Here is a 25,585-nt window from a genome sequence, read left to right as displayed (position 1 = left end):
GTTCTCGTGCATTTACGTTATGTTTCTTTAGTTATTTTAAGTACTTTAAGCTATTTTCGTGTGTTTGTAGGTCCAAAGGGCTAAAGGAGCAAAAAGATGCATTTTGGAGACTTTTGGAGCACTTTTGGGCTAAGGATGGATAGCTTATGCTTGGAGCCAAAGTGTTGGACGAAATTGAAGACCTAATTGAAGACCAAAGTGTTGGAACCTTGTTCCCTTTAGTTCTAGGACATTTAAACCTTTCCTATAACCATTCCACATGCCATTGTCATTCCACTTCATTTCACCTTGCATTTTCAGATTATTCCTTCATCATTGCACCCTCACATGTCCCTTTAATCATTCAAACATGCACTCCCTTTAATCACATGCATAAATCAGCCACATGCATCTCCCATCATCATTCCACTTTAACCCACATGCATTTCCACCCACATGCTCTCCCATTTCAGATTATTCCTTCATCATTGCACCCTCACATGTCCCTTTAATCATTCAAACATGCACTCCCTTTATTCACATGCATTTCAGATTGCATTCACATTCTTTAAATCAGCCAACACATGCTTGCACATGCATTTCCAACCCACATGCATCCTTTAATCATTCAAACATGCAGCCACATTCCCTCCTAGCTGTCATGTTCCCCCCCATTTCGCCTATAAATAAGCATTCATTCCCACTCATTCTCATTCATTCTTCCATACACATTTCAGTCACAAACACCAACCATTCCCTTGTGCCATGCTCTCTCCCTAATAATCCAAACACCACACCAGAAATCATCCCATTGCCGTGGCCTCCTCCTTCCATTTTCACCACTCCCCAAACCATTCACACCATCAAACTATCCATTAGACCTTGTGCTACAACGAAGAGGAAGATAAGAGGGCCTAAACGTTCATACAATTCAAGTTTGAGTTGTTGGAATGTTTAGGTGTTTCTTTGATTTCAATGTTTAATTTCAATACTCTTTGTTTTGTACGAATGAGGAATGGAAGAGAAGAGGGCCTAAACGTTCATACAATTCAAGTTTGAGTTGTTGGAATGTTTAGGTGTTTCTTTGATTCTCTTTGTTTTGTATCATGAGGAACTAAACCCCCCCCTTGGCTAGGGGGGGATTCGAAATATATGTTTATGCTTGCGTTTTGATTTGATTACTTCTAATTGCATTTCATAAGTCGTGGATTCAATTTGTTTAACTGTTTGATTGATAACTTATTTATGTATGTTTATTGAGAGTGCACGCTTAATTTTCATGCATGAATATGACGCTAGAATATAAGTGAGTTTCACCTAATACTTACGAACTTATATTCACAAGTAGTAGAGGTTGCTTATAAACAATCGCGTTAAACGAATTCTTGGCATAAGTTTCATGCAATCATAGTAACGAATGCCTCGTCAACACTTATAATTTTCATAGAGCGTAATGATTCTTGCTTGTATCTCTATTATGCAATCATGTAGGGGACTTGTGGGAAATGTTTTGGGTTGTCGTATGCAATCATCCAATTCAATAACGTTAGGAAGATTTGAAGGTTAATTTAAGCGGAACTAATTAACCCGGGGTGATGAGTTTCATAATTTATTGAAATGCAATTGGAAATCTTTTTATTATGCAAGTGTAACATGTGTGGAGATGAACCCCTTGGCTAGCATCCATTCATTCCATTTCATCAATTTCATATTTACATTCTGTCTAGTTTATTAACTTGTTTCGTTATTTCAATTTTCCTCCAAAACAAATCCCCCTTTAATTTGAAGTCTTAGATTAGTTAGAAAGTGTTTTGATTTGTGTTTCTAAGTATTTTGATTCAAGTTTTCATCCAATTTCGTCCAAATTAGTGTAGATGCTCAAAACTGCCCAGAAAGTGGTTTTTAGGCAGTTTTGAGTCTTCTAGTTGCTATTTTGGGTTTTAGGTTTGTTTAAGTGTTTTAACTTTTAGTTTTGCATTCTTTGAGTCTAGTTTAGTGTTAAAGTGTCTTAATTTGTGTTTTAAAGTGTTTTGAATCAACCTTTAATCTTAAATTCGTCCAAATTTGTGTTTAAGGTCGGAAACTGCCTAGTTAGTGTTTTTAGGCAGTTTTGAGTCCTTTGAGTCTTTGTGAACGTTTTTAACTTTGTTTTTATGTTTTTGAGTCAATTTAGAGGTTTTAGCAAGCCCTCCTAATCCCCGGTCTAGATCGATCCCTACTTGCATCCGTACTACAATTTGACAACAAGAGGGTTAATTTGTGTGCGTATAATTCTCGCATCACATTCTCATCCAATTTCAAGCAACCAAAAAATATAAGTTTCTTGGGGATCCTTCCATAAACTCCATGTTCATAATCATCACAACCTTGTACAAGTTGAGTTCTTAAACTTGACAGTTTCTCCAGAGAAGTGCAACCATATACTTCCAGCCAATGAACCCCTGGGAGCTCGGGCAAAGACTGAAGGCTTTTGCAAGTATTTAACAACAGGCAAGACAGACAAGAAGCTTGTTTGATGCTTGCTGGTATCCACTTAACCATCGTTAATCTTAGATCTAATCCTCGTAATGAGGTTAAGCAATCGAGGCGAACAGGGGTTTCTAATATACCGGAATAACTTCAAGCCAAATGCGGATGAAGGCAATTTTTGAAGTTTAGAACAGCCATCAAAACTGAGAGTTCTAAGACAGTTTAAATAGTAGATGCTGCTTGGGACAAACTCAAGCTTCTTGCACAGACGGAGATCTAATGTTTCAAGCCCAATTAGATTTTCGATTGATGAGGGTAGCTCTTCAACTGCTGTCCTTCTTAAACTAAGAAACTCTATACGTTCCATAGGCTCCAAGATTTCAGGGAAATAGTTGAATCTACAGCACTCGTTCAGGTTGAGCTTCCAAGGGGATTTCAACTTACAAATGCTCTTTGGGAGACTCACTAACCTTTGGCAATTTTTCAAGTCAACGATTAGGAGACGAGAGAGAAATTTGATTGATGAAGGTAGCTCTTTAACTGCTGTTCCCTTTAATGAAAGAAACTTCAGATGTTCCATAGGCTCCAAAATTTCTGGGAAGCATTCAAATTTAGAGCAACCAGTGAGATCTAGTCCCTCAAGACAACTTACATATGCTCGTAGGGAGACTGACGAGACTTTTGCAATCTTTCAGTCCAATTTCAGTAAGACCAAAGAGACAGTCAATTGATGAAGGCAATGTTTCTATTGCTGTCCCATTCAAAAACAACTCTTGTATATCCCTAGGAGGCTCCGAAACCTTGTGAAGTGATGAGCAACCCTCTGTACTAAACTGAAAGGGGAATTTCAGCTTGCAACTGCAGCTTGGAAGATTCTCAAGGTCTTTACAAAATTCTATATCCAGGTGAGAAAGATTTTCGTTTGACCAAACTGATGAAGGCAATTCCTTTATTGCAGTCTCTGACAAATATAAGGTTTTAATGCTGATTGGCAACTCCGGAAGATATTTGAGATTCGAGCATCCTCTCAGCCCAAGAAAACTAAGTTTGTCAAGATATTGAAAATACGAAGGAATTCCAACCAAACTTTTAAGATTTATATGTTCAATTTTTTGACTCAGAGAGAGATCTGGAATTTCAGTCAGGCGTTTGGAGAAGCTAAAATCGATCACTTTTAAATTCGCAAGTTTCTGTAGAAAGAAAAGAGGAATGACAAGAATGCATAACAAAGCCAGATAATTTACACACTATGTTTTTGGCAAGAACTAAAATAAGAATATATACCTGGCCCTTACTACAAAGCTGTTCGACTTGACTGTGGGCCATTTGAATGTTAACGAGATTTTGTGGAGAAAATTTTGATGGAAAATATTTCAAAGGGTATCCCTCCCAGTGAAGATAACTAAGCGTATCAGGAAGAGACCGAAGACCTTCAGGAAGGTACAATTTGCTGCACTTATTGCTCAAGCTAGAAGAATTATAGATCTCCAGCACTCTCAGATTATACATATTTTTGAAGGCTGCGGGATTCAAGTGTAGCTCTTTAATCTTTAGACATATTAAAGAAAATGCATTCAACCGTTGCAGTTCCCTGACAAACAAAAGACCAGAAGTATAAACGAGGATGCGGTAGACAACAAAATATTCTGAATACTAAACTTGTGGACATCTTACATATTTCTAATCATAAATGAATTACTTCTTGGTGTCTTTCATAGAATTCAAGATTTTTTTTATAGAAAAAGAAAATAAATGCATTTGGCTCTTACTGTATTATTCTTCAATACATGAGAGACATCCTCCTCAATGAATAACCTATTGTGTTTTCCGGGCTCCTCATTACATTGCTCACGAACCATTTCCAGTCCCATTTCTTGTAGTAAATCATGCATTTCTAGGCAGTTCATCTCTGAAATTAAAATGAGAGACTTATCAATAAGAACTTTAATACCTCCCGCAAAAAAACCACGAATATCTAGCATTTCTTTTGCAAGACGTATATCCATCCCGCAAAAAAACATGCTATATCAATTTGCTCAAAACATCTTGGGCAACTTTCTCAACAAAATCAGCCTCAGTCCTGGAAAATATGATTGTGCAGCACAAACAGTATGTATTTAGTATGCCTTAACAATTCTTGTAGTAGAAATTGAAACAAGTTAGAAAGTAAGTTACCCTGTTTTGTTTGAGGCATCAAACCCAGAGATATCGGCTGCAACCGTCAAAGCAGCCCTCCACTTGAGCACCTTGTCCATACTGTCCTTGAAACGTTGTTCAAGTTGAGCAAATGGATCTATGCCGTAAAAAATGGGTACAACAATCTGTCCGTATCTATCCTTGCATTCTAGTACATGCGCAAGTTCCTCCAAACACCATGTGGAAGAAGCATAGTTTTTTGAGAAAATAACCACCGGAAGCTTTGATTTTTCGATTGCTTCTAGAAGGTTAGGTGCAATTTTATCCCCCCTCTCAAGCTTGTAATCAATGTAGGTCACAATTTTCTTCCGAACTAAAGCGGAATAGAGATGGCTGGTGAAAGTATCGCGGGTATCAACACCTCTGAAACTAAGAAACACATCATATTTTTTTTGACAGACAATATCCGAAGCAGAAGAAGAATCAGCCATATTATTCATAAACTGCAAACCCACAAGTCAAAGCATCATAATTTCACCATAACCAATCTCATTTTTGCCGCCAAATTCATACATAATACATATTGATTTTACCATTTTTTCTTTTCAATAACTGAAATAAATTACAACGAAGATCCTCTCCGGATCTTAAACCAGAAATTTACCATCTTTTTTACTATATTAAAGATACAACAAAAGATTGTGTTGTCATAGCGAACTGTCGGAGGGTAAATAAAAAGTTAAAAATTGCAGAGATTAAATGCTAAGTAAGAAACAAATGTAATTAAGGAAGGATGAACTGCTGCACCTCAGCCTCAGGAAATTATTAACAAGTTGAAAGTTGCAGAGGGATTACCTTAATTTCCACTTTCCAGGAAGGAATTGTATGCAGAGATTTGACCAGACTGGAACCAAAAAAGTCTTGTAGTTTGTATGACTTGCTCACATTCTACACCAAACAACCCATAACTGGAATGGGTCGGATCGGGTCGGATAACTAAATAATATAGTGAAAAGAGGGAATTTTTTTTTTTTTTTTTGAAAGAGACAATATTATCTACACGAATAGGAAGGAGTGAGCTTAACCTCGTAATGATCTACTAATAATGTAGTTTAAAATAAACTTTGACGATAATTAAATATAAGATTTCTCACCTATAAATAAAATGATATTTTAAAATGTAACATAAGTGATATGGTGAAAAGAGTTGTGACATGTAGCTAAACTCCATCCTCGTCATCATGCATCACCATCACGACTTCATTACGTCGTCGTTCAAAGTTTGGAAGCCCCCTTCCCGGAGATTGAGGGGTCAAAGTAATTCTAATTTAGTATTTCTTATCATCTTTATAAATTTATTTTTCACTCTTAATTGTTTTCTTGGCCTATATTTGTTATTTTGGAAGTAATTTTTCAAAATGTGATGTGTAAGGGCTCGTTTGGCAAGTGTTTTTAAATGATTGAAAGCGTTTTTTAAAAAAATATTTTTGGACTTCAAAGCTATGTGCTTCTTACTAGAAGCACTTAAATGCTTTTGCAGAATTAACTCTTATTTTTACTAAGGTTTGGTTTCAAAATCATTTTATTTAAAAGTGTTTTCAATTGTTTAAAAACTCTTGCCAAATGAGCCCTAAGTAACTTCCACCTACGGCTGGGCACGGGCCGGGCCGGGCCCAATTTTGAAGGGACCGGACCGGACCTAGGTTCAAAAAGAACGGGCCGGGCCGGGCCGGGGATTACATTTTCTAATATAAGAACCGGACATTACCCGGCCCGGTTGAAACGGGCCGGTTCGAGCCGGGTCCACGGGTCCTTTTTTTTTTTTTTTTGGTTGTTTGAAAAAAAAAAAAAAAATTGTACGGATTGCAGATTGCAATCTGCACAAAAACTGCACAGATTGCAAACTGCACAGATTGCAATCTGCACAAAACTGCACAGAAAACTGCACAGATTGCAAACTGCACAGATTGCACAGATTGCAATCTGCAAAAAACTGCACAGAAAACTGCACAGATTGCAAAACTGCACAGATTCACATCCAATCTAAATACAAAGTCCAATATCCAAGTTCATAGATTAACAATACATCCAAAATAATAATATTACATCTTCCAACATCTAAAAATCAAATCAACATACAAAATATCCGAAAATCCAAGACATCCAAATTCTAATGCTTTTCTCATCTTGTTATTGTTTCATCGTTAATTGAGTACATCTCTTGGTAGTCTAGAATTTGGATTCTAACTCAAGTTACATTTCAGGTTGCATAATTTTTAACCAATAAAGCAATTAATAACAACTGAAAATGCAGAATGGGAAAAGTAAGAAACTACCCGTCTCTGATTAGCCTGTTTTCTTTCCTCAAACTGTAATTTCTTCCGCAATCTCGTAATGTACCTATCATGAACCTTCACAAGTGCAAGAAAAGTTCACTTCAATCACATCCTTTTTAGCACATACCAATTTACCAAATTATATTACATACCATGTTTCCCTTAACAGAAATAATCATTAAATAACACTGATAAAACGTATCGAAGGCGAAAGACCCTAATGCTGCGAGTTTCAAATGTACATATATGAAAGATGAATGAAAACAAAATGTAAGGGCATAAGTGAATGGTAACATTCTTACCAGGTAAAGATAAATGAGAGATAAAAAGTAGGCAACTGGGTGGCAGTAATTGTAGTGGGAAAGCAACCACAGCATGCATAACACAATCCCTTAACACTAACCCAACGAGCACAGCAGCGGAGTAATTCAGTCAAGTGGTTGTGAATCTTTACGCAGGGCCATAAAAATGAACAAAAAAAAAAAAAAATCCCAAACTAGAACTCCTTCCATCTTCTTCACAAGTTTTCTCGGGAAATAAAACATATCCTAACCTCAAAAACAATTCCCAAACCCCGAAACTTACAATCCCTATCAACAATCAAAAACCCCTACCCCTAATCAACACCAAAAAATCCCCAAAACTCCAATATTTCAAACAATCAACCAAAAATCCCAAAACCCTCCATATCAACCTAACAATCATACAAAAATGGACAAGAAAAAACGAATTTTAGCATGAATTTTCAATTGGGGTCAAAACGCAGACTGGGAAAAGCACACAGTCACAGAACCCACATGAATTTTCAATTGGGGTCTTGCTCACTTTGAGAACCCAGAATAGCATCTACAAATCTAATTAAAAAATCCTAAATTCCTAAACCAAAAATTCACATAAATAAAAATACCGTAATTCAGAATTTCCTAAATTTTAGCATGATGATGGTAGCAGTGTTCTCGATGGTGAATCGATGATGGTCTGGGACCTGGAATCAGAGGACTATGAGCACCCTAATTTAAGAACTCAACAAAACCCCTAAATCTAGAAAACCCTAATTTCATTTTGAAAATAAAAATGTAAACCCAGCACACCAATAACATTGCCCTATTCAATCAACCTTCACCCCAGAGAACTCACTCATCGCAAATCCAGCTCACCCCCAACACATTTCAACAGAGAAACCAAACTAAATCCCAAAAGAACAAAAACCCAGCTCCAAAAATCAAATAAAAACAGACCCAGATGACCATTTCAATCAAATCACAACCAAAAAACAAGCAAGATCCATGTGAAAATCGCAGCAAATGAAAGGAAGCAGAAGAAAATATTTACCTTGCTGGGTACACGAGTTGTTCGACTTCGTTGTTCGTCGGAGGGAGAGAAACTGATTTCCAGAGAGTGAGTCAGGAAAAGAAGATCGAAGCCTGATGATGATGGCAACGGACGGAGGGTAGCGATGTATGGAGCTAGGACGATCGGAGAGAGTTAGGAGGAGAGAGGTCTGAGTGAACTGTGAAATGACAGGAGTCGGGAGGACCAGGAGGAAACAATTTCTTGATTTTCTTCTATTATTCATTCTAGAAACGGGCCGGGCCGGGGGCCCGTCCACTTCTATTTCAAGATCCGTCCCGTCCCGCCCCGCTAATATGGTATACCCGAACCGCCCCACCCCGTTTTGTGTTTAGAAATTTTGGATCCGGCCCTTACCCGCCCCAAATAACGGGTACCCGCCCCTACCCGCGGGTCCAGGATCCGTTTGCCCAACCCTACTTCCACCCACAGAAAAAAAGGGTATGTCTGGCAAAAATCACGATTTGTTGCTTATCTCTTTCAATCCCCTACAAATGAGAAATTATTTGTCTTCGGCTCTCAGTCTTCCCTCATACCTTGAATTATATGAATTGTGCAATTCAACTGATTCCAATGTATCATACGCACGAAAGGAGCAATAAGGAGAGTTTACATTTTATATGATGAAAATTTGGACAACATGCATACTAGATATCTAATAGGGAATTGATATCTAGCAATAATGTGCTTCTTGTTAGAAACATTTCAAATACTTTTCCAAAATTAACTTGTATTTTTACCAAGGTTCTAAAAGACGTTAGGCGCTGGTCGGGCGATGGGCGGCTAGGTGGACTAGGCGGATTTAAGTAAATCTATTATATTTCGTGTAAATAAGTGTCTGTTTATACTTAAAATATATATTTTTTCATCGTAAACTATAAAATAAAATGTCATATATATTATAAAGTATTGAAATATAATGAAAACATGGGAACAAACATATAATGTATGTTTATTTAACTATTCAGCAAGTCTCTTACAATTTATTGCAAAAATTTAAATACAAAATGAAAGTTATCTATTTTATGTCTAAGTGAGTCGCAACCTAAGCGGGTAACTAGGCGGGTCTAGGCTGGCTAGGCGGTCTAGGCGGTCTAGGCGAGTGCCTTATTAGGTCTAGGCGCCATTTCTTAATTTTCAAACGCCTAGGCATTAATCGAGGCAGTGGCGAACCACCTAACGCCTAGGAGGGGATTTTTAGAACAATGATTTTTACTAAGGTTTGATTCCAAAAACATTTTATCTAAAAGCGTTTTCAGTTGTTTAAAATCATTTATCAAACACGCCCTAAATAATTTCTACGCACGCAAAAGATAATGTTTTTTTTTTTTTTATCAAAAGCAAATTTTATTACAAACAAAGAAAAAGTACACAGAAGAGGTCCAACTACAACTTAAGTGCAGAACAAAAAAGTGAACCTCAAAAGCACACAAAAAAGGGAAAAGGATCCTCGCCATATCCTTTTCCTGGGGATCCTGTGATTGTGGTCGTTCATCGTACATTTTCCGGTCAGAAATCATTTGAAATTTAAAATTTAAAATTAAATATAAATAGTACCTAATGAAAACTGAACGCACGATGTATGATGAACGGCCACAACCACGAGATCATTTTCCACAAAAAAGAGCCCAAAACAAGTTTTGGAGCCCAGTACAAACAAAAACAAAATAAGAAAACCCTCGAACCTTGCAGCCCCGCCGTCGCTAGAATTCTTGATAGCCACCGTCACAATCCACCCATCGATCCAACCAATCAAAACCCCTAGAATGAAGGAAACCAGTACTCCATCGCCCTGCAAACAACACCACAAAATCCACTACCATAAAACCAAGGAATCCAATGGGAAAACCCAAACCACCAGAGACAGAGCCAATAAAGGCAAACAGAAGGAAGCAGGTGATGCAAACACCTGAGCCAAAACTCTACACACCTTCCAATAAACTCGCGACAAAACGCGGTTAAGAGATGTGATTGCAGATCGTGGATTCGTGAGGGGATGGAGCAAATTGGTCCGAGGAGGATGGAAGGAAACGAGTAGTGGTAGACGAAAATGGAATCAACGAAGTGAGGGGGTTGCCACCAACCCTAGCCATAGCTAAAGCCGACGACAAAAAGGAGACCGGGTTCTGAAGCTACTCACACAAACGGCAGAAGAACTCTCAAGGGGAGAGAAGTTCTCTCACCAAAACGGGAGAGAAGAAGTTGGATCAAACGTTGAGAGATTTTACTTCACAAAAAAAGTGTTCGAAGAAAAAAAATCACAATTTGTGGTTTATCTCTTTCAATCCCCACAAAATGCTAGGATTAGGAGGGTTAATTTCCTTCATGGCTAATCCCTTTTAATTCCCCTTCAAATGAGAAATTATTTGTCTTGGACTTTCGGCCTTCTCTCATACCTTGAATTATATGAATTCTGCAATTCAACTGATTCCAATGTATCATACGCACGAAACGAGCCATAAAGAGAGAGTGTACATCTAAACTACTATTAATAGAACCCTGATTGTCAAAATAGTGTAACAATTTAATACATGCATACTAGATATCTAACAGGGAATGGAATATCATCCGTGAGGTACATGACCAAATTGGTGTAACAATTTAATACGTTGAGTTAGATAAAGATCCCACACTTTCTATACTTTTTTCTCCCTCCCTCCAACTTGATGACCTTAGCACCTTGGGAGTACAACAAGCAGAACCCACAACTTTTCCCCACCCATTCGGAAAACACTAATGCTTTAAATTGATTCTACTGTATTGCGAGAATAAACAGCTGTAAAATAAAGTTGTTAAGCATTTAGTAACCTTTTTTTTTCTTTTTTTTTTTTTGTAAAAGCACTTTTAACAAAAATAACAGTGTCCGAGTGTTTGGTAAATTTTCATATAAAATTGTTGTAAATGTAAAACCATCATTAACAACATTTTCTTAAAAAAACAACACTTTTCTTTTGTTTTACCAAACACATTTGATGTTCTAAATTTTTTAATAAACTGTTTTTTTTTCCTTTTCTAAAAGCACAACAGCCCCAAACCGTCCTAACAAGTTTGTGAAAACAAGAGCAGCATTTTCTTTGTTTTCTTGGTAAATCAACAGTTGAGCATTTAGCTCCCTCTACAAGTTCAAAGGCATTATACCACAAACACATGATGGGAATCTAATATAAGCTTATAGGACCAAAACATTTCGACATCCGAACACGGAATATAGTAAGGTTCTTTGATTTCATGGCTTTCGCCGCTACTAGTTTTGAAGCTGTACTCACATCCAATCATAAAATCCGGTGCGACAGTACAATGGTTGAATGCAACAACAACAGATAGAGAGAGAAAACCAAGAAATCTTCACGAAACCAAACAGGAGGAACCTGTAAAATTGTGGACATCATAGTTTTTTAACACGTGAAAACATAGCGGTTGGTGCGACAGTAGTGAGACAGAGTGTATACGGGAGAAAGACCATATAATTTACTTGAAGTTCTGGATCATTTGATGGTTCTTCGAATTTTTCAAGTTCAAGATCTGAATTATTTGATGCTACTTTATAATTTTCTTCTAGGTGAGTTTAAGCCTTCTCCTGCTGGGCAGAGCGTTTTCACCACCGCCCCACCTCCAAAGCTGTCTAGGCACACATCGAGGCACGCTTTTTAACACACTGCTTAAACGTAATTAGATGCTACATGGAAGGACTAGGGAGAAGTGCGTACCTTCAACGTTATTAGAATCAAATCACGAATGAAATTGATTTTTTATGTCTTGTTAATACTTTTGGTACATGGGAGGGTGAAAGGCCAACTGCGTTAGGACATCCCTAGGCCTAACAAACCCAAAAACGTCATCAACCACAAGGATTTCGACAACATGATCAGTTGCCACATTTTGCTCTCTGTAAACATGGTTGATTTTGCACCTCCAGGTACATGGGAGGCAGCATGCATAAAATAAGAAAAACAACCACATGAGAGACCCCAAACCAGCAAGAGCATTGGCTAAACCCTAAACCCTTGTTAGAAAACATAGAAACTCAGTTACCACAAGTACTTTTTCTCTATGAACATAGTTGATCTTGCACATCCAGTCTTGATTTCTTTTGAATTCTCTGAAGAAGAATCATCTTCTTCCTCATAAGAGCTAAAAATATCACTTCCTCTTCCTTCGGAGTCACCATAGGGTCTCTCAGTTTTACAGTCTTCGGAAGAAAATACTTTCTACTTTAATGTAAAACACAATGGAATACACCATGAGCTAAAAATGTCACTTCCTCACGTCATCATCATCAACTATATATGCATGCCATGTGGTTTCCATTGTGTTATATATGACTTTCGTACCATGTACTTTCTTTTAAAGCTCCACAAATGTAATTTTATCTGAAATAAGAAATCTTTTGTTTTTCAATTTTGTGCGAGTTAGCCCACCTCCCACCATAGTTCACTAAAATTGTCAAACTAGACATCTTCCTGAAATAAAAGCATAACAATAAGAAAAGAAAAAAGTGACATACGCATTGAAAAAAATTAATTTAATATTGCCTAAATGATTAGTACAACTAATTAATAATTTCCAAACCAAGATAAGAAGAATAAAAACACAAAGAAAACTTTCTATTTCGTAAACCTAATTTTTATAATATGCACTAAAAGAATTTTTATTAGCTTTGTCTCTAACTGATTGGCAAATGATATTAGATTTGTCAATCTTCCATTCATTCACTTAAGGAACCTTATTTTTTTTAATAAGAATTTTTATTCCGTAAACCTTAAAATTATGCTTTTTGCAAGTGGCCTTTTACAATAATGGTTTGAGCCCTTGCATGACGGCGTTTCAAATCCCGTCGGTAACTAATCTAACAAAATTCTATCATTTGAACAAAAAAAAATTATGCTTTCTGCACATTCTAAGAACAGCAGATCTCTCAATTCACTATCATAGCCAATGATAACCTTCAAAACAGAATCCGAACACGGACAACACAATTAATAATGCAAAAGTGCGGAAAAATATATATGAAGCGCATATAATCCAAAGGATTGAGATAAATAACCTTACAAAAATTGACAAATCGTTTTTCAATAAATATTCAATCAAAGGAAAAAACTGCAAAAGCAAAGAGAAAACGTTCCGCAGGGAAAATGCAAAAAATGAACCATCTACACTCACCTTCGTTTAGGGCTGTACAAGTCTCCACCAATAGCCGATGCCTTCATTACGTCTCCACCATTTCTTAGGTTTTGCCATCAGAAATTTTCATCAAATAGGGTTTTGTTTTAAAGTTTAAGGGTATTTGTGTCTAGTTAAGTGATATTTTGGATATATTTGAAAGTTTTTATAAAACTAAACCACCATTGCTCTCAAGTTCTCTCTTGCTCAAGGTTCTAAAAATCGCTAGGCGTTAGTCGGGCAGTGAGTAGGGGCCTAGCGCCTAGGCGGCTAGGTGGGGCCTAGGTGCATTTATGTAAATTTATTATATATCTTGTAAATAAGTGTCTATTTACACCTAAAAAAAAACTATACTTGTATGGATAATAAAATAATGATAAAATGAAAATTAGGTACATCATTTCCATAAGTATACCACCATGAAACCAAAAAAGAAAAAAGCACACAATTAATAAAAAATATAAAAAAAATTGCCTAGGACAGCTTAGGTGCCGCCTAGCTCTCCGCCTAGGAGCAGCCTAGCTTCCCGCCAATTTTTCCAAACACATTGCCCAAAATCGGGGCGGGGCTCCACCGCCCAATGCCTAGGCGCCGCCTAGGTCGATTTTTAAAACATTGCTCTTGCTGATCTCCTCCTCTCTGCGCCTCCTTCGAAACCCCTTTGGTAAAATTTCAAATTTTAGTCCAAGTTGTATTTTATCTCTCTTTCTGCACTTTCGAAAAGTTTCAGTTTTTTGTGTTCCTAAGCTTATGTCTCTAAAAGCAATTTAATTTTGTGTTTAATTTGGATTTTTGCATTGCGAATTTTGAATTTTGTGTTTAATCTTCATTTTTGTGTTTTGAATTTTGAATTTGTAGCTTGATCTTCCACCGGAGTTACAACATCCAAATTTTGCATTTGTTTATGTTAGAGCATCTCCAAAGGAGATTTCAAAATCCTAGGTGGAATGCCACTATGTATATTTGAGATCAAAAGTCTCTCCAACCGAAGTGTTATTTGCTTACTAGATTTGAAGGCTTTGTGATTTGGAGTAAAATTTGACATCAATGTTAAATTTATTTTTAATTCATTTTAATGGTGGATCCCTGTCACATCCTGGCCCGAGCCCCCACCACATCCCGGACTCAACTCCACCGTAGCATGATATTGTTCGCTTTGGGCCCCAACCACGCCCTCACGGTTTTGTTTCTGGGAACTCACGAGCAACTTCCTAATGGGTTACCCATCCTGGGAGTGCTCTCGTGTGCTACTCGCTTAACTTCGGAGTTCCTACAGAATCCAAAGCCAGTGAGCTCCCAAAAGGCCTCGTGCTAGGTAGAGATGGGAATATACATATAAGGCTTACAGGATCCACTCCCCTGGGCGATTTGGGATATTACAATCCATCCCCTTTAGGGGCCCGACGTCCTCGTCGGCACACTACTGTCAGGGTTAGGCTCTGATACCAAATTGTCACATCCTGGCCCAGGCCCCTACCAAATCTCGAGCTCAACTCCACCGTAGTACAATATTGTCCACGCCCTCACGGTTTTGTTTCTAGGAACTCACGAGCAGCTTCCCAATGGGTCACCCATCCTAGGAGTGCTCTCGCGCGTTACTCGCTTAACTTCGGAGTTCCTACGGAATCCGAAACCAGTGAGCTCCCAAAAGGTCTCGTGCTAGGTAGAGATGGGAATATACATGTAAGGCTTACATGATCCACACTCCTGGACGATATGAGATGTTACAATCCGCCCCAATTTTTGAATCGGGGTGTGTCAATCCCTTATTCCACTAACATTTCAACCAATAAAAATTTTGTTTCAACATTTTTTTTTAATAATTACAACCATTTAAAGCTCTATTTAAATAATAAAATAATATTTGACAATTCGGTTGGAGAAGCATAAAATTTGATATAAGACTTCAAATTGCCACATCAGCCATCAATTGTAATTTAACCCTTAAAATTTGACATTTCCTTTGTATATGATCTAATGACAACAATCCATTCAAATTCTACATTTATCCAGTAAATTGTAGAAGAAAAATGAATTATGAGGAACTTGGAGATTGTGCCAGCTTTGGTCATGAAGGGTATCAGCAAGTTGTTCCCCATGCAGGTGATTAATCATTTCCCAGTCTGTGCTCTGTTTGGTTGATGAGGAAATTATTGAAAAAGATGGTGTTTTTGTTCATTTGTTGGTTGATTTGTATATGGACTATGTATTATTATTTTTATTTTTATTTTTTGGGGTATAGAGGCTGTGTGTGGAACCAACAATACAAGGGCGGGATATGATTAGTCGCGCTCAAACTGGAAGGAGGAAAACTCATGCTTTTGGGATTCTCATATTGAATAAAATCTATAAACACAACAACACTCATGCTCACATGTATGCGATTAATGTTTGATTATATATGGCTGTGGATGGTGGTCTTTCCAATACCACCCATGCAAACACCTTTCAATCATTAATGAGCAAAGACCACCCCTGCAAACACCTTTCAATCATTAATACTTAATAACGATTCAACTTGCGAACTTTTAATTTCAACCATTCGCAATGCAAGGAATTTATATTTTATCAAATCAACTCAACCTCTTGCAAAGGCTCGTTTTCCTCAATTTGTTTCACGTACTTCCTTTGTCCCGATTAATTTGGCTTCGTTCGGAATTCGGCCCAAAGTAACCTTGAATATGCCAGGGTCGGGTCGGGACGGGTCGTATGACAGAAATGAACTGAGACAAGTGGCAGAAAATCTTAGTCCACTTTGGAGAATGACATGGCAACACTGGGCTCAATCGTTCCATCCCTCTGTGTGTGCGTGTAAAATGAAAGGGTCTGTCCAAACGGTGACAGACGGAGAGAAAGCTTTGAAAATGGCAATGGCTTGGAGGCTTCCTACCCTGCTGGCAACACCAGGAAACCTCCATCACCGTGACTCCGACACGCCATCGTTCCAAGCCTCGCTCTCATGGTGCCAGACTTTAGCTCCAGACCATCTCCTTCCTTCGTCATCTTCCTCCACCTCTACCGCCACTCATTCGTCTCCTCCCTTCAACAGGAAAGCCTTTCATTTTTCCACTGTAATTCACAAATCGCAAAAAAACCCATATTTTTGTTTACAAACTTGAAAAGAACCCATATTTGTCTTCAAATTTGAAAAGAACTGAATTTTCAATTTTGATTTGTGTGTGCAGGGACCAATACGTGGCGTTTCATGAAATGTACGGGCAGGGTGGGAGCTGGGGCTGTGAATCTTGCTCGGGGGACACCCGTCAGACCACTGGTTGTCGGCGCCACCGAGACTCTGGGGAGGCAGATTGTGAGGAGAGCAGTTGATGAGGGATATGTTAGTTGCTTGGTCAGGCCGAGACCAACCCCTGCCTATTTTCTAAGAGATTGGCGTGCTACGGTTGCCATGGGACGTCCAGACGAGCCCATAAAAAAGGTGAGTTTTAATGCCCAACTGTTGAAGCTATCATTGATAAGCAGAACGAGCAGTTCATTCGCTAAATGATCAGTTCGTCCATTACAAACGTAGATCAGGCATTTGTCATATGTAATTGCTTCTGTGACTCTGTCTTATTCCCTTTTGTGTATTTATGTTATTCCTTGTTCAAATAAAATGTAGGAATAAATTAGAAAAGGTCTATGGATTGTTCAACCTTTTAAAAAGTGCTCCGATACAATTTAGAGATTCGTGTATCCATCTAAGATCATGAAGTTATTTTATATGTTGCAGTAAACATTACCGGACTTACTAATGTGTCCTGCGTGCATTTTTGGTCTTATCTAACCATTTTTTCCATTTAGGTAGATTGGGAAGGAAAAGTTGCTCTTATACAATGTGCAAAAGCAATGGGAATCCAAAAATTTGTTTTCTATTCCATCCACAACTGTGACAAGCATCCCGAAGTTCCACTTATGGAGATCAAGTATTGCACTGAAAAGTTTCTCCAGGATTCATGCATAGATTAAATCACATCATGATTCATTTATGTGGATTCATGCAAGTAGGTTTCACTTAAACTTCCTCTCTTACTATCTTGTTACTGGCATATCCAGACTTGTGCTTCACTGTCAGCTTGATGTTTCAAATTAATTTCCGTATCTTCTTATCATTCTTAATTCTCATATGGCATTCCTCCAACCCCCATTCACTTTCTTTATGAGAAACAACAATTAAACCAGACAGTTATACGAAGTTGCATGTATAAAAATCATTCAAAACACAGGCATGCATCCAAGCACACACACCCTGAAGAGGTATGCATATGCTTGGAGAATGATCATATGTTCAGAAAGGAATCTTTCCAAGGACATGATTTCATAAAACAATCAATAATTATGTATGCTAGTTATCCTTCTGTCAGTACAGTTTCTTGTGCTTCGTTGTGAGATGGAATATCTATTTTGATGTTAGTTTTAGCTACTAAGTGAAAAGGCTTATCTTTACGTTTTATTATCAGGGAATTATTGGACAGTATGCAGTATTGCAGTGCCTATATTAGAAGAGAAATCAGTATGGGGAACAGATGCCCCCACAAGAATTGCATACATGGACACCAAGTTTAATCATGCATTGACTGTTTCCCTGGTTTATTTTAGAAATACTTTCTTTTTGTTTACCTCTCGTTATGGTATCTGATTTTTGGTATTAGGACGTAGCTCCTCTGACCTTTATAGGTTTAAGAAATGAGAAAGTCGGTGGGAAGCTTCTCACATTTGCTGGCCCTTGCGCTTGGACAACCCAAGAGGTTAGCGAGAATGTTTACCACCAGAGGCCCTTCATTGTTCTTACTTCCTCTAAGTTTTATACTCTGCAACTGAACTTAAGGCCAGCTCCTACTGTGCCTCCCCCTCATTATAACCAAGGTCTAGGGTTTTTAAAAGTGCCTTTTGCTTTCAGGTAATAACAGTGTGAAAGGTTTGCGAGGCAAGAGGCAAATATTACAAGAGTCCCAGGTCTGTCTTGAGGGTAACCCGTCAGCTAACAAGGCTTTTTGAGTGCACAAATGATGTTGCTGATAGAGTGGCATTTTCAGATAAAAGAAAATCCTATTTCAGAATGTTTTATTTGCACTCATTTGTTTCTTTCTTTTTGTTCGTATGTTTATGAGGAAATTAGAAACAAGCTCAAAGGCCTTGCACTTTTTTCTTTTCTCAATATCTTTGATTCTATATCAAATTTTGTCAATATAGTTATCAATGCCAAAGAAGGTCAAGTAATTTTCTCAATATCGTTGAATTTTTTTTCCGTAAATGTTGCTTATTATTTTCTTCAACCGGAGTTCCAATGAATTTTATCTTTGTTGTATCTATTTGTCAATGATTTTAGTTGTTTTCTCTTTTGAGAAAATTTTCTCTAAAGGAAATGCTAGAAGGTATCTGTTTGGGTTTTGTTTTTGTCTTAATATATTAGATAAATTTTGTTATGGGCTTCGATTTTTGAATCAACTGAATTCTTTGGTTTGTATAGCAATCTTAATTGATAGGTGATCTATTATGACGCAGGTATTAATTATATTTGTAGAACTCAATGAATACTTTATATTTCTTAAACAAGGATTGCCTGTCGATATGAAATTTCTCATCTCTTACTCCTCCCTTAATTAGGATGTAAATAGATTTTGAGATAGATGTAGACAATTTTAATATATTTCACACGTTTAACATATAATTGTGGTTGAATACTGGATGAACTACTCAAATTTTTTATCTTTAAATTATTTTTTACATTGAAGTTTAGGAGAGCCCTAAACCAACAACAGACTAATGGCTTCGACTTGCGTCTGGCTCTCACTTCCACTTGCTTGCTCAGACTCATTTCTTCCACTTGCTTCCTCAAACTAGTCGTCTTCATTTTTTTTTTTTTTTTTTTTTTGGAGACTTACTAGTCATCTTCTTTTGCTTCCTCTTCGCCTACTTTCTCCCTCAGAGTCTTCGCTTCCACTTGCTTCCTCAGATTCATTGCATCCACTGGCTTCTGGATCATCACTCCCACTTGCTGCATGCTCATCTTGTTCTTGTTGCGACATGACATCACATTTTAATTTCTCAGCATCTTTGGCATACAATAGGCACATCCCACACTTTTCCACCACCGTCTGGAATACCCCGTCTTCCCGGAAGTGAACAGAGACCTCAGTGACGCGGTTGTAAAAAGCAGAGGACCATTTTGTTCTCTATTCATATTCAAGGTCTTTATACAATACGAACACATAATGTAGAGGTGAGAAACAATAATTTACACCATAAACATCATCTTCAATTCCTATAGTGAATTAAAAATTGATTTCATGACTTTCCCCCTCTCCAGTTTTGAAATTGTACTTGCATTCAAACACCGCATATGGATCAGAGAGATTGGATACAACAGAGAGAGCGAAACCCAAGAAACCTTCACGAAACCAATTTGCAGGAAGCCTGACATTTATTGAAGCCCCCTCATTTTGATGTACGAACCATTTTGGAATTTCATCTCCCGGACATACAATGGTAACTAAGGGTTCAGAAAACTCTCCCTGCAACAGTAATTCACATCATGTTACTAGACACACACACACACGTATACAGAGAGAGAGAGAGAGAGAGAGAGAGAGAGAGAGAGAGAGAGAGAGAGAGACTCTTCTTTTAAATTTGAAGATGCAGTTGAGAAACATACGTAATCTTCCTTGTCGAAACATACACAATCTTCCTCGTCTTCCTCTTCTTCTTTTAAATTTGAAGACGCAGTTGAGAAACATACGAAATCTTCTCTCTCTCTTTTTAACTTTGAAGACGCAGCTGCCACTCGCATGATTCTAAGCTGTGAATCAACCATTATTCTGCTCCGTTCATCATAACCCAAGCTTGGACAATAGTAAAAAGTATGTTCCTCTCGTAGCAATTCATATCTATTCCAACATACTGTAACTGCAGTCCTTGAACTTGACACTGTCTTCAGTGACTTGCAGCCATCTGCATGAAGACGACGTACCACTGGGAGCTCTAGTAAAGATCGAAGGCTCGCACCCGATTAAGCACAGGCTAGACAGCTGAGACACTTGTTTAATGCTTGAGGGTATGCTCCGAATTTTGGTTCCGCCCAGATTAAGAACCCGTAATGAGGTTGAGCAATTGACGCCCTCAGGGATTTCTAATATACCGCTGCCATGGAGGTTTAGTACTTCAAGAGAGAGAAAACCAACTGAGCCAGTCGGCCGAGGAAAATTTCGAAGTTTCCGACAGTAACTAAAGCTAAGCTTTTTGATATTTGTTAATTTGTAGATGCTACTTGGGACAACTTTAAGTTCAGAGCAACGACAGAGATCAAGTTCCTCAAGAGATTTCAACTTACAAATTGTCAGTAGGAGACTCGCAACATTCATGCAATGCCTCAGTTTAAGTTTGGTGAGACAAAGGAGACACCTCATTGATGATGTGGGCAATACTTTTATTCTTGTGAGAGACAAATCTAATTTACCAATACCCCTGGGAGGCTCCCAAAACTTTTCCAGAGAGGTGCAGCCATTTAGACTAAAAGCACCTGAGACTTTCAGCTTGCAAGTGTTGCTTGGAAGTTCCTTTAAGTTTTTCACAATGTGTGATATCCAAGGAAGAAATTTTTTCATGAGACCAAACTGATGACGGCAACTCCTTTATGCCAGTGTAGCTTAAATTTAAGAATTCAATATTGTCTGGCATCTTTGGAAGATACTCGAGACTCTTGCACTGTGAAAGATTAAGATAAGTAAGTTTGTCAAGATTTTTAAAATGCTGAGGAATTTCAACCAAAATTTCACATCTAGAAAGATCCATGTGCTCAATATTTGGACTCCCCAAGAGATTTGGAAGTGCAGTTAGACGTTTGCATTCATGAAGGTAGATCACTTTTAAGTTCATAGGATTCTGTAACAAATCAAAGAGAAAAGGTAAGAATTAACAATTTAGTCTGAATTAGTTTCTGCACTACACCTTACACAAAAAAGAAAAACTATAACAAGCACATATACCAGGCCTCCATCCCAAAGTTGCGTGACTTTGCTGCAGGGCATACGAAGCTCAACAAGATTTTCAAGAGAAAATTCTGGGGGCGAAGATTTTGAAGGATAAGACCCCCAGTAAAGATAACGAAGAGAACTGGGTACAAAGAGAGTTTTGCCTTCCCACGCCCCCCAAACACTGAGCAATCTCATATTATACATCTTTTTGAAGTCTGCACGATCCAAGTTTTGCTCTCCAATCCTTGACCAGGGAAAGATTAAGGCTTGAACCTTTTCAGTTCCCTGAAAACCAACAGCAAAGTACAAATGGGAACACACTAACACAACAAAATTTAATCAAAACTACATCTGTAGGAACATGACTTATTTTTTGTAAATGAGTGTTCTCTAGCTGTCTTCTCAGAGGAAGTACACAGTATTTTATCGATCTATTTCTTTTCTTTATTGTTTAAAAAAATTGTGAATCCACTTGCAGCTCTTACTGTGTTATTTTTCAATACATGATAGATATCCTCAACAATGAACAACCTACTGCGTCTTCCGGGCTCTTCAATACATTGTTCGCGAACAATTGACCAACCCATTTCTTGTACCAAATCATGCATATCTATGGTTTTCCGTTCTGAATCAATCGATATGAGAGACCTATAACAGAGAACTCTAATTCCATGTGCTGCACTTGAACCACCATGCGTCTGGCCATTATGTTCCCTCTTTCCACGACGCATTTGGCCAAAATCTACCATCTTTTTAACATATTCAATATCATTCCCTTTGTAAAAGCATACTATATCAAGAAATATCTGCTGCTCATTTTCTTCTAACCTATCATAGCTTATTTTGAACACATCCCGAATCTCCTTTCCGGGAAAAATTTTCAGCGTGCTCAATACATCTTCCCACTCTTGTTCGTTCTTACAATGAAGGAACAAGGGACCCAAAATTTCAAGAGCCAGTGGAAGGCCTCCAGCATAACCTACCACCCTTGCCGACAACTCTCTGTATTCTGCTCTAGGAGACTTATCCTTGAAAGCATGAGATTGAAAGAGCCGAAGAGCGTCATCAGTTTTCAATTCCTCAACCTGATATATATATTTTTCATCACTAACAGCTTTAATGAGTACGCTCCATTCTCTACTTGTTACGATGATTCTACTTCCATTTCCGTAGCGATGATTCTCAACCGTGTCACTGAGAGCTAGATCTTTGATTTGCCTTGAGTCACAAACATCATCAAAAACAATGAGAACCTTTGTACGGCTGAGCCTTTCTCGAATAGAAGTCGAATCTATGGAGAGATTTTCTTCCTTTAAGATCTCTCTAAGAAGTGTATTTTGCAATTGATTGGCTCCATCTATTTGCTCTGATTTCTCCCTAACATTTTAAGAAAACAACAAGCTTCGAACTTAGAGAGTCTGTTGAACACAGCCTTAGCAAGGGTGGTCTTTCCAATACCACCCATACCCCAAATGCCTACAGTGCAAACACCTTGCCAATCATCTGTGCTTAATAACGATTCAACTTGCTTGATGCGGCTTTCAATTTCAACCATGCCCTTTAAATCATATGAGGTTTCACGTTTCAATTTCGTTGAAATATCTTCCACAACTTCCTTTATGAAATCAGTCTCCGTCCTGCAAAATAGGATTACAAATGATAAGCGATATATAGTAAGCAATGCCTTGACTAGTTTTGTAAACCCATTTCAAAGACACTGTTCACGCAGTGTATTGATGTTTTTGCCTTGCAGTGTTTCATTTCTGTTGTATTTTTTATTTTTGCACAGTAGAATTACTAATATGCCCTTTGGCCCAGCCGTGGTCAAATTTTCCCACGTGTTGGACATCTGAGATTGCTTTCCTCAGGCGTCGCTACCTCTCTTGGATCATTGTTCCTCTTTACGTGCTATGGCCAATTTCAAAACCGAGATTGCGATTAGGAGAATAAGGAATTAGGACGAGCAGAAGCCGATTTAGTAGTAGCAGCGAAAGCAGTTAAACTTTCAACTATAGATCAAGATTTGTTCATGAAGGAAAGAGATTTAGTCCCTCTGTATGCGAACAAGGTAAAACCCACTTGTTTGATGCATTCTTTGTTCATTTCAGCTTCTGGTAGTGTTCATTTCGCTGTTAATTGTTCTGGATTTGAGCTAATTCGCACACCCATTTGTTTGCTTGCCGAGAAAGTTCGCATGAATTACAAGTTCTGCTTCAGCTGGGATTACCCTTTATTCTTATTCTTATTAATATTATTATTATTATGTGCTGAAAGTTTATCAACGTTCATGTTGCTTATTAGCGTTCACGTTACTTAGTAAGGATGAATTTAAAGAGTGGATTAAGTTTGAACTTATGCTTATTAGCTTGGTTATCGCAAAGGCGCTTCTTCAGCCTGTAGTATATGTAGGTTTCGATTTTCTTGCCAAGTAAGGCAGCACGAAGATGGCTGGTAAAAGTGAGGCGGGTGTCCTCACCTCTGAAACTAATAAACACATCATACTTTTCTCGAAGAGGGGGGATATGATCAACGTCATCATCGTTATCATCAACAGCAGCATCAGCAGCACCAGAAGAAGAAGTCGAGGAAGAAAATGTCAATGATCTGCCGCACATGTAAAACAGAGTCCCGATGGCGATGACGACGATGTTGAAAACTTGAATGAACCCAATCAAGTCCATCTCTCTATCTGTTAGAGAAGAGAATGAAGCGATCGAAGCGAGAGTATTTGATTACACAAAACAGAAAGAGAATCTGAACTATTCTTGCATTTGAGACTAGATTAGATTTTAGTACGGAAAAATTGAAATTGTACCAGTTCTTGTTGAGTATGTGCATAAAGTTAGCTGAGGACAAAAACTAAAAATTTGAAAGAGAGAGACTAGTCACCTAACAAGTATTTGATAATGCTACTACATTAAAATTTGTCCAAAACACACTCTGTAAGGCATCTTTCAAGAAAATATACGTACAAACGACAATCCAAAAAAATCATCAAAGATCAAACAAAAAAACCATAAAAAATAAAAAGACGAAATTGCACAAGCATATTCGGCCTTGAAATTGTTTGCCTTCAAACGGAAGAAAAGGGTACAATATATCCTAGTTGAGGGCGTTAACAAAGAAAGGTGAAATTAAGAATGAATATCCCACCTCCTCCTCCTGATGCGAGGAAGTTTCCTGGTGCTACTGGACGGAAAGGGATCCTTTCCGCATCCTTCCATCAAATCCACCAATCCGATTCCGAGGCCTTAAAATTTGATCCGACGGCTAAAAACAGAGTTTAGTCTTGGATCCCTGTTTTTAACGGTTAGATCAAATTCAAAGGTCTAAATTGATGAATTTAGTGGAAGAATTCCGAAAATGATCATTTTTCCTACTGGACAACTTCTACTCTATACAACAATAAATATGTGGATAACATGTTTTTTTATACATATATTCTTGGGCTTTGCTAGCGGAAGTTGCATCAAAAGCAAGTCCTCACAAACCCTCCTAACACGTGGCCCTGATCCTTAAAATATCAATTAAAAATTCGAATGTAATATTGGTGTACGTTTATTTTCTATTTTACCCCTTTGCTAATGCCAAGCCCATGGTTAAAAACCAAACGACACATCATGTTTTTCAATCATTTCTGAACTCAAACATCTCCGATTCTTCACCACGAAAGGCATCAACAACCACCCCATCTTTGAGGTTTCGGGGGCGTTGTGCGAAGTTCATAAAAGGGGTCTTCTTATAAGTCATATTATAAAAATATGAACAATATATTATTTAATATAAAGAAACCAACAAAGTAACCATATTAGTAATAATCAACAATAAGTTCAATCTTAAGAAACCAAATATAAAAAAACTTAAAAAAGTTTAGCATTGAAGTTTCACTTAAAGATGATTCTTCGTGCATTCTTTGCTTCAAAATCATCAATTAAACCATTATAATCAATTTTGTCTAAAAAACCATTTTTAATCGATATCAAAGCAAGTCTATTTATCCTTTCTTGCAGCATGAATGGCTGCAATTATGATTTTAATAACTTTAACTTTGAGAAACTCCTTTACAGTAACAGGTACGGTCAACAAAATTCTCTCTGACGCTGAATTGATTACCTCGATGGGGTTCTCCCCCTTTTAATTGATTATCTTTGCCACTATTGTTTTATAAATTGTAATTTATATCAT

General features: G+C 37.7%; 1 protein-coding gene, 3 long non-coding RNA genes and 1 pseudogene across 4 annotated transcripts; 2 read left to right on the top strand and 3 right to left on the bottom strand.

Moving 5' to 3' along the window:
- Window positions 1-4,470: 4,470 nt before the first annotated feature.
- LOC125472446 (disease resistance protein Roq1-like) lies at window positions 4,471-5,075 on the bottom strand. Its single transcript, XM_048573910.1, has 2 exons — window positions 4,624-5,075; window positions 4,471-4,528 (listed from the first exon to the last, which is right to left on the bottom strand). Exons 1-2 carry the CDS (start codon window positions 5,073-5,075, stop codon window positions 4,471-4,473), a joined length of 510 nt encoding a protein of 169 aa, XP_048429867.1.
- A 1,571-nt stretch (window positions 5,076-6,646) lies between these two features.
- On the bottom strand, window positions 6,647-8,670 carry LOC125472370. The gene is made up of 2 exons (XR_007254299.1): window positions 8,253-8,670; window positions 6,647-6,995 (listed from the first exon to the last, which is right to left on the bottom strand). It is a non-coding gene; the product is annotated as an uncharacterized LOC125472370 (long non-coding RNA).
- An 8,024-nt stretch (window positions 8,671-16,694) lies between these two features.
- LOC103936671 lies at window positions 16,695-17,650 on the top strand. The gene is made up of 2 exons (XR_007254463.1): window positions 16,695-16,866; window positions 17,236-17,650. It is a non-coding gene; the product is annotated as an uncharacterized LOC103936671 (long non-coding RNA).
- Window positions 17,651-18,939: 1,289 nt separating this feature from the next.
- LOC103937128 lies at window positions 18,940-22,994 on the bottom strand (annotated as a pseudogene).
- A 279-nt stretch (window positions 22,995-23,273) lies between these two features.
- On the top strand, window positions 23,274-24,196 carry LOC125472500. The gene is made up of 2 exons (XR_007254464.1): window positions 23,274-23,468; window positions 23,766-24,196. It is a non-coding gene; the product is annotated as an uncharacterized LOC125472500 (long non-coding RNA).
- Window positions 24,197-25,585: the final 1,389 nt, after the last annotated feature.

This window comes from the organism of the source record quoted next, unplaced genomic scaffold (genome assembly GCF_019419815.1).
Source record: "Pyrus x bretschneideri cultivar Hongxiangsu unplaced genomic scaffold, Pyrus_bretschneideri_v1 Contig7, whole genome shotgun sequence".
In the NCBI taxonomy this organism is placed as follows: Eukaryota; Viridiplantae; Streptophyta; class Magnoliopsida; order Rosales; family Rosaceae; genus Pyrus; species Pyrus x bretschneideri.
Note: the sequence above shows the minus strand (reverse complement) of the source record. Positions and strands in the feature narration are given on the sequence as shown.

What these genes read in the sequence shown, in the direction of transcription:
- LOC125472446 (XM_048573910.1), bottom strand. Translation starts at nt 5,075, where the DNA reads ATGGCTGATTCTTCTTCTGCTTCGGATATTGTCTGTCAAAAAAAATAT. An exon ending in GATGCCTCAAACAAAACAGG is followed by an intron (nt 4,529 to 4,623) that starts GTAACTTACTTT and finishes CATATTTTCCAG; the next exon opens with GACTGAGGCTGATTTTGTTG.